We start from the raw sequence: 13,150 nt of genomic DNA on the forward strand, positions 1-13,150 counted from the left end.
TTATTTTGCCAACAGGTATAAACTAACACTGTTATATCTGTGTTCATCACGATTTTTTTCTTAAAGGGACAGTACACTCACAAATGATTTTCTTTCATGTTGCATCAAACCTGTATGACTTCATTTTTGTATGAATTTACTGTGAAACTAAAGATTGTATTTTGAAGACTGTGTTAATCGCTCTTTTCCATGCAGTTACAATGAATGGGGACTGTTTTTGAGTTTTTGAGCTTCAAAAGGACATAAAGACACCATGAAAATATAATGAAAAGAGGGCTGTCAAACAAGTAACCGTGATTAATTGCGATTAATCACATCCAAAATAAAAATCTGTTTACAAAATATATGTGAGTACTGTGTATATTTATAGTGTATATATAAATACATACACATAAATGTATATATGTATAGTACAATAATATTTGTCTATATGTAATTAAAATTATACATATAAATATTTTATACATAAATACAAAAAGTTATATATATATATATATATATATATATATATATATATATATATATATATATATATATATATATATATATATATATATATATATATATATATATATACATATATATACACACATATATATATATATATACACATACATATATATGTACAAACTTCTGGATTAATCAATTAATTGGTTGACAGCTATCCTGGCAAGTTCTAAAATTACTAAAACTTACAATATAAAATTACTAAATTTATTTTAAATATCTAAAGAACATTTTTAAAAACCTAATAAAAACATTAAAATGTAAACTAACATTAAAAGCTAATTCAAAATATTGAATACAATTACAGTATTTTTAACAAAAAAACAAAAAAAAACAAAAAAAAACTAAATTTCAACAACAACAACAACAACAACAACAACAACAACAACAACAACAACAACAATAAAAATAAATGATAGTAGTAACTACTTTAATTAAAATAAACATTAACTGATAATAAAATATAAAAAGCAAACAAAAATAAACCAAACGAAATTAACCAAAACAAACCAAAAAAATAAAAAAAAAAAATAAATAAAAAAATAATAATAAGCTATTTGAAATAAAAAAAAAATTAACTGAAAATAAAATATAAAAAAGCAAACCAAATCAAACAAAAAAACAAAACAAAAACAAAATAATAATAATAATAATAATAATAATAATAATAATAATAATAATAATAATACTACCAAGGAACCATTCATTTTAACTTAAATTACTAAAATAAAAAAATAATACAATAAAATAAAAATAAAAAAAGGGAAACAAACAAACAAAATTCAGGGTAATTTCAGACATTTTTCCCAGTCATCTCAATTACAAAAAGTCCCAATCTTCCTGAACCAAACAAACAAACAAACAAACAAACAAACATGAAAATAAAGATAAAAAAACAACAAAATTAAAACTTTATATTTAAAACAGAAAATAACTTCTTCCAAGTATTAATGGTAACACTTCACAATAAGGTTCATTAGTTAACAACTTTAGTTAACATGAACTAAGAATGAACAACACCTCTACAGCATTTATTAATCTTAGTCAATGTTAATTTCCGTAAAATCAGACGTTGTGTTGGCTAACATTAGGTTAGTGCACTGTGAACTAACATGAACTAATAATTAACGACTGTATTTGTATTAACTAACATTAACAAAGATTAATAAATACTGTAATAAATGTAACATTGTTCATTCATGCAAGTTAATACATTAACTAATGTTAACAAATGACACTATTGTAAAGGATTAACATATTAAAGAAATATGCCAATAATACAAAAATAATCCTCGTATGACCATTTTAAGGACACCTCTCCACATTTTTTGCATTCTTTGTAACTGCCTGTAAAAGAGCGACCAGCGCAATCTTCAAAATGCCTTATTGTATGTCAAAATATGACTGTGTGACTCAATTCTGACAGTATTTTAATTTTTGAGTCCACTATCTCTTAAAGTGAATTACTGGCTGTGTGAAGACCCCCGCCTCCCCTCCACACTTTCCAGAAAGAAGGAATAGACCCCCACCCCCCATCTCTTCTATATCCATCCATCACAGCCCTCCCCAGGGAAACACAATGATTTCTTGTTAGGGAACGGCAACTACAAAATGACATCTTCAGAGGAGAGAGAGTGGGGGAGGCTGGGAAAAGGGGAGGGCGAGAAGGAGGGAGCGAAAGAGGAGAAATCGGAAGAAAAAAAGAGGCTAGTAGAAAGGCACAGTTAAGGAAATTACAGAGTGATGGGAGATGCAGAAAGACGAGGAGGGGGGGGAGTTACATTAGAGAAGGGAATTCGTAGAGCATGTCAAAAAAGAAGTGCAATTGAAACGGAGGGAGAGAACAGACGCTCCGAGAGCGCTGACCTAATTTAAACTGACCTGACATCTGCACGAGAGAGAGAGAAAGAGAGAGAGACGGAGCGAGGAAGGTCGGGAAATGCAGATGCAGTAGCAGACGCAATTTATGAGGAAGGAGAGCGAGAAAGTCACAGCTAGCTACTTTTAGACAATCACACACACTCCTGTGCGCGTGTGTGTGTGTGTTTGAGGGGAACGGCGGGAGTGTGTGCTGCAGACGCGTTATTTGTTGATCTAATTAGTTTGTTTGCAGATTAATTTTAAAACAAGTGCCACGGGCCAGACCTAAGAGGATTTTGACTATATAAAAGGGCTGCAAAAAAAGATCCCTGCATAATTGAATCTGAATTATGAACCCTACAAAAGATAAAAGGAATAATAAAACTCTCCAGCACAAATCACGACGTGACACCGAACAGGCTTTTTTTTTTTTTACACCGGCTCTTCGCTGTCAGCCCACGTTAAAACTGTTGAGTGAGTTTGCATGCACAGCAAAGGACCAGAGATAGGCCACGATGGTCAACTAGTCACGTATGAACTAACTAGCCGTTTAGTGAGGTTGATGCATTTTTTTAATTATGTAATCTTCGAAAGGTTGCATCTTATCTCAAAGCATGCAATGCTCATTATAAAACACTTAAAGGAGAAGTCCACTTCCAGAACAAAAATTTACAGATGATGTACTCACCCCCTGTCACCCAAGATGTTCATGTCTTATTTTCTTTAGTCGTAAAAAAAAAATGGGGTTTTGAGGAAAACATTTCAGCATTTTTCTCCATATAATGGACTGGTATGGTGCCCCGAGTTTGAACTTCCAAAATACAATTTAAATACTTTTTAATCTCAAATGCTCGTCTTGTCTTGGTCTCCACTATTCTGGTTCAAGACAGTTAGGGTATGTCGAAAAACTCCAATCGTATTTTCTCCCTCAACTTCAAAAATCATTTCAAAATCATCCTACATCACTGCAGAAGTACCGACACAGTCTTTGCAAAGTGAACACGCAAAGATCATCAAACACCCTTAACAAAAAAGGTAAAACAGCGATATAGGGCGATTTTGAAGTTGAGGGAGAACATTAGATGGGAATTTTTCAACATACCCTAACTGTCTTGAACCGGAACAAAAACTGTTCAGGCAGAGCAAGACAAGACGAGCTTTTGACATTAAAAAGTATATAAATTGTACTATTTTTATGAAAACAACCGATCGTTTCGTTAGATAAGACCCTTCTTCCTCAGCTGGGATTTTTTACAACCGCATTTGGGATCGTTTGAAGCTGCATTTAAACTGCGTTTTGGAAGTTCAAACTCGGGGCACCATAGCCGAGAAAAATGCTGAAATGTTTTCCTCAAAAAACTATTTCTTTACGACTGAAGAAAGAAAGACTGAACATCTTGGACGACAAGGGGGTGAGGACATTATCTGTAAATTTTAGTTCTGGAAGTGGATTTGCAACTGCATATGAGGCAAATTCTTGATCATTTTTGACTTCTCTAAATAGAATTACATTGTTTAAAGGACAGCTTATCCAAAAAACAAAAAATTCTGTCACCATAAACTCATGTCATTTCAAATCCGTATGAGTTTCATTCTTCCGTTAAACACAAAAGAATATTTTTTTTAACAGAAAGTCTGTAACCACATTCTTTAAAGTATCTTCTTTTGTGCTCAACAGAAGAAAGAAACTTGAACAGTTTTAGAACAACATGAGCTCGAGTAAATGATGATGAATTATGCCCCCCTTGTCATCCAAGATGTTCATGTCATTCTTCAGTCGAAAAGAAATAAAGAAATAATGAAAACATTCCAGAATTTTTATCCATATAGTGGACTTCAATGGGGATCAATGGGTTGAAGGTCCAAACTGCAGTTTCAGTGGAGTTTCAAAGGGCTCTACACGATCCAATCCAAGGAATAAGGGTCTTATCTAGTGAAAAGATTGGTCACTTTCTAAATAAAAATATAAACTTATATACTTTAACCACAATTGCTCATCTTGCACTAGCTCTGTGATGCACGTCTGCGTCTTCACACGTTACGTAGTCATGTTGGAAAACATTCACTGTGTAAACACTGGGTGGGTACTTCCGACTTTGTCACATGTGACCTTTTCAGCAAATAAATTAACATTTTTTTTTGGAAAATGACTAATTGTTTTGCTAGTTTTGCTGTCAAACCTTTTGAAGCTGCATTTAAACTGCAATTTGGACCTTCAACCTATTGATCCTCATTAAAGTCCACTATATGGAGAAAAATCCTGTAATGTTTTCCTCAATAACCTTAATTTCCTTTCGACTGAAAGACAGACAGACATGAACATCTTGGATGACGTAGGGGTGAGTAAATTATCATGAAATTATTATTCTGGAGTGAACTAATCCTTTAAGGCGTTTACCTTAACCTTTGACTATAGGCTTCAGTGTAACTGGTGTAAAACTGCTAAACCAAAAGATATCAGCATAAGGAACCAGCAATCTTACCTGTTTGTGCATCTCGATGTTGAGGCCGTAGGACATTTCATAGTACTGGAAAAGAAAAAGATATCATTAATCTGAAAAACAACAGGAAGTACTTGAGTTGGCTGTTTTAACATTAACTACTATCATAATTTATTTGGAAATCATTGGAAACCAAACCGCTCTGCACAGGTGCTTAAACATTAGTGACATTTGGCAGGCAAAAAAAGATCACATTCTACAGTCAACAGTGTTGCGATGTATAACGGTTGTGTTCACATGCTCAACACACATGCAAATACAGTTGAAGTCAAAAATTTAAATACAGCTTGCAGAATCTGTAAAACATTAATTTTATCAAAATAAAAGGGATCATACAAAAAGCATGCTATTTTTTATTTAGCACTGACCGGAATACGATATTTCACATGTAAGACGTTTACTACGTTTATAGTCCACAAGAGAAAATAATAGCTGAATTTATAAAAATGACCCCGTTCAAAAGTTTATATACACTTGATTCTTAATACTGTGCTGTTACCTGAATAATCCACATCTGTGTTTTTTTTGGTTTAGTGATAGTTGTTCATGAGTCCCTCGTTCATCCTGAACAATTAAACTGTTGGACCTGAAGGATTTTTATAAAGAACAGCAGGCAAAGTATTTGGTTTACCAGCATTTTTGTGTATTTGAACTCTTTCCAACAATGACTGTATGATTTTGAGATCCATCTTTTCACACTGAGGACAACTGAGGGACTCATATGCAACTATTACAGCAGGTTCACACACTCACTGATGCTCCAGAAGGAAACACGATCCATTAAGAGCTGGGGGGTGAAAACTTTTGAACCAAATGAAAATGTGTACATTTTTCTTATTTTGGCTAAATGTTATATTTTATTCATTTAGTACTGCCCTTCGGAAGCTACAGAAGATGCCTGCATGTTTCCCGGAAGACAAAATAAGTTAAATTTATCCTGATCTTTAAATTAAAAAGTTTTCACCCCCCGGCTCTTAATGCATCGTGTTTCCTTTTAAAGCATCAGTGAGCGTTTGAACCTTCTGTAATTGTTGCATATGAGTCTCTCAGTTGTCTTCAGTGTGAAAAGATGGATCTTAAAATCATACAGTGATTGTTGGAAAGGGTCCAAATACACAAAAATGCTTAAGGATTTTTCTGAAGAACAGCAGGCAGTTTAACTGTTCAGGACAAACAAGGGACCCATGAACAACTATCACTAAACAAAACAACCACACATAATGGCCAATCAGTGGTGTTTAAGAATCTGCTCAACTGTGCTGAAAATGATAGTATCGCCACATTTTTTAAATTTCAGTACCGACTGGTACCAACATTGGTACTTTTGACAACACCATTTCAAACCAGCGTGGCGAATTTGTGTGACCATCTTGAACCTGTTCTGAAATCTGCATTGGGAAACTTTCACCCTCATCTGAAATTCCTGATTGCATGGATTCCTTGAAATGTGTTGCAAAAACTGGCCAACAATGGTAAATGTGATCACACTTTTAGAAAAGACAGACCTTGCCACAAATGGCTGTTTATAACTGATCTAAGACCAGTTTGCACAGATAATTCAGTGTTAAACAGGTTAGAGAAGCTGGTCCTCATCCACCTAAAGCCATTTTGAATCAGCTTAGAGCTTAAAAAAAAAAAAAAAAAAATAGAAAAATTGTTTTGATCCTCACAAAACAGATTCACAAGACACAAGAAGAGATTAATATAAGGCAAGTAATATAGTCTATTTTTTTTACCATTTTGTTGTTCAAATGCTTAGTCAAAAACTCATACTTGTCGGTTTCGGTGGGAAAAACAACAACAACGTGGCAGTAAACAAACAACGTTCAATTTCAGCAATCAATTCCTTTCAGCTAGCTGGATTAATTCTGGTATGGCAGAGTCAAAAACAGTGTAATTTTATTAGATAGAGAGAATCAAGTAAAAAGGAAAGAAGAGGCAGATAGAAAAGGGTAAAAACAACAGAGACGGAGGGATAGAAAGACCCTGGCAATAAAAGAAGCCGGCCTGACAGCTGCCTGTTGTATTCACCAGCTCTGCCAAGAGCCCACGGTGTTGCTAGGCGACTCCCACACTAAAAAAATTATGAGCCAAGAAGAAGAAAAAAAAAAAAAAAAAAAAAAAGGAGAGAAAGAAAACGGACAGAGAAAAGGGGTTAAGCCGTCTGCCAAGAGCAAATGGCATGCCAGGCGCACATAGCTGCCATATCTGTGGGCACTGAGGCACATGGCAGCGCCTCTGAAAACTCATTCTGTGTGATGGATGAGCTGCGTTTGAAGGACTTCTGATTGAGGGCTGAAGAAAGATGTCTGCTGTTTGGATGTGTGTCGCATCTGATGCCTGATGCAAAACTAAGTTGGGGTGTGTGTGTGTTTGTCTTACCATGACATAATGTCTCTGTATTTCTGTCTTCTCTGTGGCCAGCTTTTCACACTCCAACTTCAGACTGCAGGAGAAACACAGACAAAGATATGTTTTGAAGAATTGGTTGAAAGAGACATTCTACTGGACTGTTTGGGTGTTGAGTTTTATTTATTTATTTTGAATCTAAGATAAATGAAGGTGAATGATTCAAAAGAGGCACTGATGGTTTTATTAGACAGTCTATAACACTATACAATATGTAGTACAGGCTGCCTTTGATGAACTGCGAAAACATGATGTAAGGACAGACATAAATATAGAAAGAAAACAGACAAAGACCTAGAGACAAACAAACATACAGACAGAGACATGACAGACAGAAATAGACAAATAAAAAGACATCACAGAGACAAGATAAAGACAAACATAGACCGTTAATGAAGACGGAAACGTAATTAGAAAGAGACAGAATGACAGATATACAATTTATAGACAGATTAGATGCATAAGACAGAAATACAGACATACAGACTGATATAAAATATAAAAGACACAAAAGATATGCAAAGAGAGAAAGATAGAGAGCAGAGACACAGATAAACAGAAATGCATAGAGAGACAAATACAAGTTGAACATGTGTAAAGACAAAAGTCAAAGACCGACAGACAGGAACAAAGAGACAAGACAGAGACGAAGACAGAAAGATGAACAGAAAATTCAAAAGTTTTTGAACCATAAGATTTTTTAATGATTTTTAAAAACTGCTCTGCTTACCAAGCCTGCATTTATTTGATTCAAAGTACGGCAAAAAGTGTCATTTTAATTTAATTGTAATTTTAAATAACCGTTTTCTATTTGAATATATTGCAAAATGTCATTTATTCCTGTGATTTCAAAGCTGAATTTTTAGCATCACTACTCCAGGCCTCAGAAATCATTATAATATGCTGATTTTTTTGTTATTATCATCAACATTTAAAACTGTTGAGTACCTTTTTTCAGGATTCTTTGATGAATAGAAAGATCCAAAGATCAGCATTCATCTGAAATAAAAAGCTTTTGTAACATTATATATGTTATACCATTCAAAAGCTTGGAGTTTTCAAGAAAGAAATGATAGAAATTAATTCTTTTATTTAGCAAGGATGCTTTCAATTGATCAAAAGTGATGATAAAGACATTTATAATGTTATAAAAGATTTCTATTTCAGATAAATGCTGTTCCTCTGAACTTTCTATTCATCATAGAAACCTGAAAAAGTCTACTCAGCTGTTTTCAACATAAATGAATGTTTTTGCGCAGCAAATCAGAATATTAGAATGATTTCTGAACGATCGTGAGACTAAAGTTAATGATGCTAAAAATGCAGCTTTGAAATCACAGAAATAAATTACATTTTAAAAATATATTCAAATAGAAAACAGTTCTTTTAAATAGTACAAATATTTCAAAGTTTTACCATTTTTGCTGTACTTTGGGTCAAATAAATGCAGGCTTGGAGGGCAGAAGAAACTCATTTAAAAAAAAAAAAAAAAAAAAAAAAAAACCACACACATTAAAAATCTTACTGTTCAAAAACTTTTGACACAACAGACAGATAGATAGACACGATACATAAATATAGCCAGATAGACAGATGGACAGACAGACATGATAAATAAAGACAGAGACGAATAGATGCACAAAGACAAATTATTTCAGTGTAACAAAGACAGACCAACAGACAGAAACCCCACACCAACACTGAATCCACTACAATAGAACAGCACACTCTCTCTCATCTCCTGGCTGTATTTCAGCTCTTCACACACACTGACTTGTTTGCAGGCGTCAGATTTATGCGAGCGCGCAGGAGGGCCTGGGAAAATTAGAATATGATTAATACCGCAACATTACTGCGCCGCAACAGGTAATAACGGCACATCCGCTCTCCTTCACTGACTGCGCACAACCGTCGATAATTGACTCATTTATCACCACGAGTGAGGAAGAGCGCAGAGGATGATGGGCGTGCGGTGCTGGGGGTGGGGGGAGCGGGGTGTATGTGCGGGAAGTGAGAGAGGGAGCTGGGGAGGATTAAATTCATTCCCCTTCTAGAATTTATTACACTGGAATTGCCTCACTGCAAAAGTCACCCCCGTCGCAGGGTTTCCGAGAACTGACAAATCTATCGGTGCGCGTTTCGCTGAGACCGTCTCTGCTTATTTATTTATTTCCCATCTCGCCTGAATGAGTTGGCCTCAATTATGCGATGCGGTGAAGACATCGCTCCCTTGTGCAAAATCGGAGGGGAAGTTGGAGAAAACAGCATGACAGCTCAGAATATTGTCAGGTTCATTGGATAAAGATGCTAGATCTGTTTTCAGCTTATATTTACATAGGTTACGTGATTTAAATATCATCATTTAAATTCTGCAGTGTCTCCCACTTGGAAAAAGGGCGCAGGGAGTTCAACGCGCCACGAGGCTGGAGTGGATTTATAGAGGCAAATCAAGGCTAATGTGGAATTAAACTTCAAAAGGTCAAATCCGTTAAACGCAGGCACGACACCTTGACACGCAATAAACAACAGCTACTGGAATGTTCTGGCAGGCCAAACAATCACAGAGCATTGGTTGTTCTACCCCTTACAACAATTTACCAAATTTACTCATGTTGTTTTAAACCCGTAAGACCCGTTCATCTTTAAAAAACAAATTAAGATATTTTTGATGAAATCCGAGAGTTTTCTGACCCTGCATAGACAGCAAAGCAACTGAAATGTTCAAGGCCCATAAAGGTAGTAACGACATCATTAAAATAGTCCATGTGACATCTGTGGTTCAACCTCACTTGTGCTCCTAAATGTTTTAAATTTAGGAGCACAGTCAAAATTTTAGGAGCACCTTCTAATCAATAATCAAAAAATCTGACCAAAAATTAGCCTTCCCATTATGAGGTGATATTTAACTCCTTAAAATGATTTACAGGGGAATTTTGTTTTTACCTTTGTAATGGCATTTTACTTTTAACTTTATTAAAAGTATGTCATCTTTTATGTCTTTTTTAAATTATATTTTTAAGCTTTATAAAATTTCTAATTAAAACAACAGAATAAAAACAAGTCGAATAAGAATACGTAACCAATCAAATGAAATCAGTATTAACAAAATTTATTTGAACTACAGTGGTGGCACAGAACACAAAAGTGGCTTGTAGGTGTATTTTCATGTTTAATGAGGCTCAGAGATGGCATGAGTGCAATTAAATTCATAAATACATGTTGAAATTAATGTTTTAAATATAAAACATTTGCTTGAATACAGAAATATTAAATGATTGAAATAACTGAAAAGATACTTTAAAGGGGTCATCGGATGCCCATTTTCCACAAGTTGATATGATTCTTTAGGGTCTTAATGAAAAGTCTACAATATACTTTGGTTAAAAATTCTCAATGGTTGTGTAAAACAACACCCTTTTTACCTTGCCAAAATCAGCTCTGAAAAAAAAAAAATCATCCCATTCTGAGGGATTGTTCCTTTAAATGCAAATTAGCTTTGCTAACTAGCATGTTATTAGGAAAGGTGATTGCAGAGATTCATAAAAAAACCCTTGTACTCACTTCTGCTGTAGGGGAAGCTGGATCACGAATGATTGCGCAAACACAGACGCATTTATGTAGATCTGGAGGTGCATTCCCTTCACAAACAAAGGTAAACCACTGCATCTTCAGCGGCTCAGATGTCAGGAGTAAATGACAACCACTATGTTCACTATTACATCCAGCAACACAACACCTCAATCGCTCAATCTGAGATATTCTTGTCTAATTTACATCCCTGCTCCGGCATCGAAACAATGGAGGTCAGACTGTTACAGCTGATCTGAGGTAAGACGTTCATGTCAATCAACTATTGTGGGAGCGGCCTCTGTCGGTGTGACACCATCTGAGAATGGCTCGATTTGAAAAAGGGGATATTATTTTTACAGATTAATTAAAAACCACTGCATGGATTTTTATCATTATAGGGTAGATGTGTAGATACACTGCCAACACACATTAATGTTCAAACAACATGAAAAAGTGAACTGAGCATCCGATGACCCCTTTAAAAATGAAACTAAATCTGCCAGTAGGTGGCGGCAAGTTACTGATGTAATTACTGAATCATTCATTCATTTGATTCGCTCGAACGGCTGATTCATTCAGGAATAAAGCAAGTGACTGTATTAATGAATGGGAATCACTAAATCATTGACTCACTAGATTTGTTTAAAAACACGTTCATTCATAAACGAAACACTGCTGCGTTCGAATGGACATGCGCAGTGGCTCAGTTGTGACTTGTTTTAGACAATTTTTGATGACGAAATAGAGCAAAATCAGGCAATAGTGTTATAGTCAGACAATGTAAGTCACTTAATGTTAACTTCTTGTTTATTTAACTTTTGTATTAAATCAATATCTCATTTACAAACTCCCTTAAAAAGTCATACTCCCTTCATAGTCGCACGCAGTAGTTTTTAGTCGCAAATGCGACTGAAATGGTCGCACTGTAGAGCCCTGTTAGTGTGCAAAGAAAACAAAAATAACAACTTTTTTCAACAATTTCATTTTGGTTAAATCACTGATGTCACATGGACTATTTTAACTATGTCCTTACTACCTTTCTAGGCCTTGAATGTGTCAGGGTGTATGCAGGGTCTTTTCATGAAAAATATCTTAATTTGGGTTCTGAGGATGAATGCAGATCTTATGGGTTTGGAACGACATGAGAGTGAGTAATTAATGTCTAAAGTCAAAATCAACCTAAACCAGCTTTAAAGAAAAAAGTACCTGAAGACTCCCACCCTTAATCACTGAACCTCAAAATCATACAAATGAGAAAGGGAGCCTTTCCTTGACAGTCAATAAGATGATCATCTGAACGTACGACAAATCTGAAGGTTGCCTGCAGTCCTGCCAGCAAAGCACCATTACTTCAATATGTACACACGGCCTAACTGCACTTTTAATCATCTCGCACATCACAACAGAGTGAATTCCTAACGACGACTCAAAGCGAAGCGGCTGAATGAGAAATTTGAGTGAAAAAGCAAATATTCAGTCTGACGATGAGGAGTATCAGTCCAATTAGTGAAAGTGAGGACACTTCCTCACAGATCTCATCTTCATTTGCCATGCCTGTGCCTCATTAGTAAAAGCCCTTGTGTCTTCTGTATTCTCGTAGCGCTTTTTCATCTCTCTGCTTTTAAAGCGCACGCACACAGTGATTAGTTAGTGAAATAGTCCAGTTCAGAGCTAAATTAAACCCCATTACTGCCTGAGAAAGGATTGATGAAGGTTTTGCCTTTGCTGCAAATTTGCATTTTCGGCACATGCGAACTCATACGCTCTTTGAAGCCTGAAATGTGCTCTACGCTAGTGCATGAACACAGATGCATTTCATGTTTTGTTGTATCCAGGAATTACAGATTTATAAAGCAGCATAATTACATGTTGCATTCTCAGTACCGCCATAGGGGGCGCTAATGGCTATTTTTCTTCAGGTCAACAAATGACATGGCATGACAACCAAGGATGCTATACTGAATCCCAGACAACTTTCCCTATAGTAAAGTGTTACCAGTTTTTGTCGATTGAAAGTTTTACAGAAAGACATTTCGTCAGTTGATAAACAAATCAATAAACAAAAGTACAATTCATTGAACACACTGTACTTCCTCGTCTTCATTCCTGTCAGAAATTAAATACAGTGCTACCCTGACTAAGGTATATATTGCTGAACTGTTAATCAAGGCACAAAACATATAATGGTCAGCATGTTTATAGCAAGCTACCAGAATAATAGCACACTTTAAAGTGACAATTCACCCAAAAATGAAAATTCTGTTATTAATTACTCACCCTTGTGTGGTTCCAAACCCGTAAGT

At 35.2% G+C, this 13,150-nt stretch overlaps 1 protein-coding gene across 7 annotated transcripts in view; it reads right to left on the reverse strand.

Moving 5' to 3' along the window:
* tle2a (TLE family member 2, transcriptional corepressor a) overlaps window positions 1-13,150 on the reverse strand; it is a 41,397-nt gene that overhangs the window by 15,355 nt on the left and 12,892 nt on the right. For all 7 annotated transcript variants that reach the window (XM_051095323.1, XM_051095322.1, XM_051095321.1 and 4 more), the window contains exons 3-4: window positions 7,251-7,314; window positions 4,851-4,895 (exon numbers count right to left, since the gene is read on the reverse strand). In XM_051095323.1, the coding sequence (XP_050951280.1) occupies window positions 4,851-4,895; window positions 7,251-7,314 (109 nt within the window). The remainder of the gene's footprint in view (window positions 1-4,850; window positions 4,896-7,250; window positions 7,315-13,150) is intronic.

This window comes from Labeo rohita, chromosome 22, assembly GCF_022985175.1.
Source record: "Labeo rohita strain BAU-BD-2019 chromosome 22, IGBB_LRoh.1.0, whole genome shotgun sequence".
NCBI classification, from domain to species: Eukaryota; Metazoa; Chordata; class Actinopteri; order Cypriniformes; family Cyprinidae; genus Labeo; species Labeo rohita.